General features: G+C 55.9%; 1 protein-coding gene across 1 annotated transcript; it reads right to left on the bottom strand.

The window, feature by feature from the left end:
• Nucleotides 1-470: 470 nt before the first annotated feature.
• On the bottom strand, nucleotides 471-2,773 carry LOC135106718 (uncharacterized). The gene is made up of 3 exons (XM_064015976.1): nucleotides 2,455-2,773; nucleotides 1,562-2,310; nucleotides 471-1,472 (listed from the first exon to the last, which is right to left on the bottom strand). Exons 1-3 carry the CDS (start codon nucleotides 2,771-2,773, stop codon nucleotides 486-488), a joined length of 2,055 nt encoding a protein of 684 aa, XP_063872046.1. The 3' UTR covers nucleotides 471-485.
• Nucleotides 2,774-3,586: the final 813 nt, after the last annotated feature.

The raw sequence follows: 3,586 nt of genomic DNA, 5'->3' as shown, positions 1-3,586 counted from the left end.
TGGAGTGGCACCGCAATTTGCGCAAAACCCTTCACAAACCTCCGGTAGTACGTACACAACCCAAGGAACCCGCGCACTTCCGTCACACTGCGCGGCACTGGCCACTCCTTAACTGACTCTACCTTACCAGGGTCTGTTTTCACTCCCTCACTACTCACTATGTGACCCAGAAACGGCACTTCCCTCTGGAACAGGCTACACTTCTTTGGACTGAGTTTCACATTTGCCCCCCTGAACCTGTCCAACACTGTCTTAAGCCTCTCCAGAGCCCCCTTGAACGAATTCCCGTACACTAGCACATCGTCCAAGTACACCAGGGCGCTTTTCCACAGCAACCCATCCAACACACGCTCCATTAGACGCTCAAAGGTGGCCGGGGCATTCACCAGACCAAAACTCATCACTTTAAACTGATACAGTCCCTGCCCATACGAGAAGGCCGTTTTCTCTCTGTCCTCCTCCGCAACCTCAACTTGATGGTAACCTCATTTCAAGTCTAAGGTGGAGAACCACTGGGCCCCCGTGAGCACGTCAAGCGTGTCATCCACCCTCGGTAGAGGGTAAGAGTCCTTTGTCGTCACTGCGTTAAGGCCCCGATAGTCCACACAACACCTGGTAGACCCATCCTTCTTCTTAACGAGGACAACAGCAGCACTCCAGGGACTAGCCGACTTTTCGATTATCCCTTGCGCGCGCAACTCCTCCACGGCTTTTTCCACTTCCAGCCGACGAGCAGGCGCAATCCGGCGGGGCGGCAACTTAACCGGCCGACTATCCCCTGTGTGAATGCGGTGTTTAACCAGACTGGTCCGGCCCAGGTCATTATCTCCCTGCGAGAAGACATCTGCATACAGAGTCAGCACTTCCTTCACCTCGTCCACCTGTTCCCCAGACAGGCATGCCGAACTCCTCTGCAATAGATCCTGCAGATGAGGTGGAACCCCAGTGCTACTCCACTGCATGTCCTCGCAATGACCTTCCGGGTCCATAGTCGTCTGTACACCTTCACACTCTTCCGCGTCAACACCGCCCTCCTGTAGCGGCACCACACTACCTCTGACCGACATAGTCATTTCCCCGAAGTCCAGCACCGCCCTGCTCTGCTTCAGGTAGTCTAGGCCGAGCAAGTTCTCCCCGACGTCCGCTACAAAGACGGGAAGATGCTCCTCCGTGCTGCCAACCGCAATCCTGGCATGCACTGGTCCCCTCAGCTGTGTGCAGTGCCCTGTAATACCACACAGTTGTTGCTGGGCCACCGGGGGCTGTCCAGTTGCCACCACCCCGTCCTGCACGAAGGTACGTTCCGCGCCCGAGTCCACAGTGAGGCAGCAAGATTTGCCATCCACTTGCCCGCCCACCTGCACTGTCCGGGCACCCTCGGCACGGCAACTTAGGCGGACTGGGGTCTCTGGCTCTCTGGCTGGCGCTCGACCCCTTCCACCAGCCTCTTTCCGTTTCCCCCAGCCCCCTTGCTATCCCTGGGAGAGACGAGGGCACACTCTGCCGTTTTGTGCCCCTGACCGCAGTTCCAACAACAGGGTTTGTACTGGTACTGCCCTGCTCTGCCGTTGACAGCCTTTCCACTACTCGATCCCTGCGGGCAGTACCTCTTGGTGTGCCCCTGCTGCCCGCAAGAGTAGCACTTACCCCTGAACTCACCTAGGGGCGGTGAAGGGCTAGAGTAGGCCTTCTGCACGGCCCCTTTCTTTGCCTTCACTCTCTGCGGGATATAATTCCCGCTGGGTCGCTCCCGCGTCGTCCGGAGAAATGACTCCATCTCCAGGCCCCTCGCCAGGGCCTCCTGAAGGTCCTTGGGGTGTGCCTGCTGGACGTATATCCTCAGTTGTTGGTTATCGATGGCATCAACGAACTGATCCCGCAGGAGAATGGTGATCATCTCCTCACTGGCCTCCGGGTACGCACGCCGCACCAGCACCTCCAAATCCTGCGCCAGGCGTGTCAGGATCTCCCCCGGGCCTCGTAACCTGGCCCGGAACCTTGTCCTGAACACCTCGGTTTGGTGCTGGTACCCGTACCTCCTCTCCAGTGTCGCCGTCACTTTACTATACGAGCACCGCTGGGCAGCTGGCAGCTGGTTCAGGACTTCTAATGCCGGTCCTTTGAGTGCCCACACCAGCTGCATGGCCACCTCAGGGCGACTCCACTGGCGGGCGCTGGCCAAGAGCTCGAACTGTGTCTTATACGCTTCCCAAGACACTGTTCCATCGAACTCCTGTGGCCGGCGCCTCGTCCCGTCCTTCAGCCTCTGTGACGTGGAGCTGGCAGCAGAGGGGTACGACTTTACTGAGGCTGTCGGGGATGGTGGAGGTGATAAGACGTTTACAGGAGAGCGTAGGGGAGACGGTATCACCTTGGCCAATGGAGAAAGGCTGTTTAGGCTTCCGTGACAACTATTATCCTCCTCCCCTTCGTCACTCCCCCCCTCAGTCTCACTAGCACGCCCACTTGACCGGAACAGCGTGCCTTTATGCTGAGAGAGTACAGGAGGCGCCTGTGCCGCCACAACCTCATCCACATATCTCCTCAGTTCACTGGCCGCTTTTTCCACCTCTCCCTTCACCTGATCCTTGGTGAACACTTCACTTAACACCTCGTCTTTAACCCGTGAACACTCCTCCTTCACGAGCCCCATAACCTCCTTAAATACACGGTCTACACTGCTCGTCACCGCTTGCAACTCAGCATGCTGTACCTCTCCCTGCGCCTTCAGGGCACTCATAACATCCGCTAGTGTGATTTCTTTCGCCGCCATGCTGACTTAATTACTGTAAGGCACCGTAACTTAACACAACACGCAGCTTACCATGGCAAAACACACTGCACCGACCGCCCGCCCGCTGCGATCCACAAGTACGTTACCCGTACCACCGCTGCTCGCCTCCCCTGTCCAATACACACGCACACTCGGTAACACACCGCGACGCACACAGTTAGCACTTAACTCATCCCACTCCTGACACCACTGTAACTTCACCACCCCGTGGGCCATCACACTTACACTTTTAGGGTCCGGTGCTTCCTGCATACGTGACGGTGAACTTACCCTGCGGCCGCTCCGTGTTCTCCCCTGGCTCCCCTCAGAAGGCGAGTAGTAAAACACACTTGTGGCTTCTGGCCCTCTATTCTCCGTTGCTCACACTACACAGTAGTCCTATGCTGTAGCTCGGCACCCCGGGCCTCTTGTCGACCCTCGGAAGGCTTCTTGATGCCTCGCTCCAGCTCACAAAGGCACATACAAGTACAGGAGGCAGTGTCGGCGACGCGCGGGCTTTCTTCCCTCACCAGTGCTCTCCCGCCATTCTCTCTCCCAAACTGTTCCGCCACCAATCCCAGGGCTGCTACACGTCACGTGATACTCCCGAGCCCCAGGGTAGGCGGCCGGCGAGGTGACGTAGTGTGACGTCATCCTCCACTTCCGCTGGGACTTAGTCTGGGTATCTTCATGATCTTGTCCTCTCGTAACAATATATATATATATATATATATATATATATATATATATATATATATATATATATATATATATATATATATATATATATATATATATATATATATATATATA

The sequence above is a fragment of the Scylla paramamosain genome, chromosome 14 (assembly GCF_035594125.1).
Source record: "Scylla paramamosain isolate STU-SP2022 chromosome 14, ASM3559412v1, whole genome shotgun sequence".
NCBI classification, from domain to species: Eukaryota; Metazoa; Arthropoda; class Malacostraca; order Decapoda; family Portunidae; genus Scylla; species Scylla paramamosain.
Note: the sequence above shows the minus strand (reverse complement) of the source record. Positions and strands in the feature narration are given on the sequence as shown.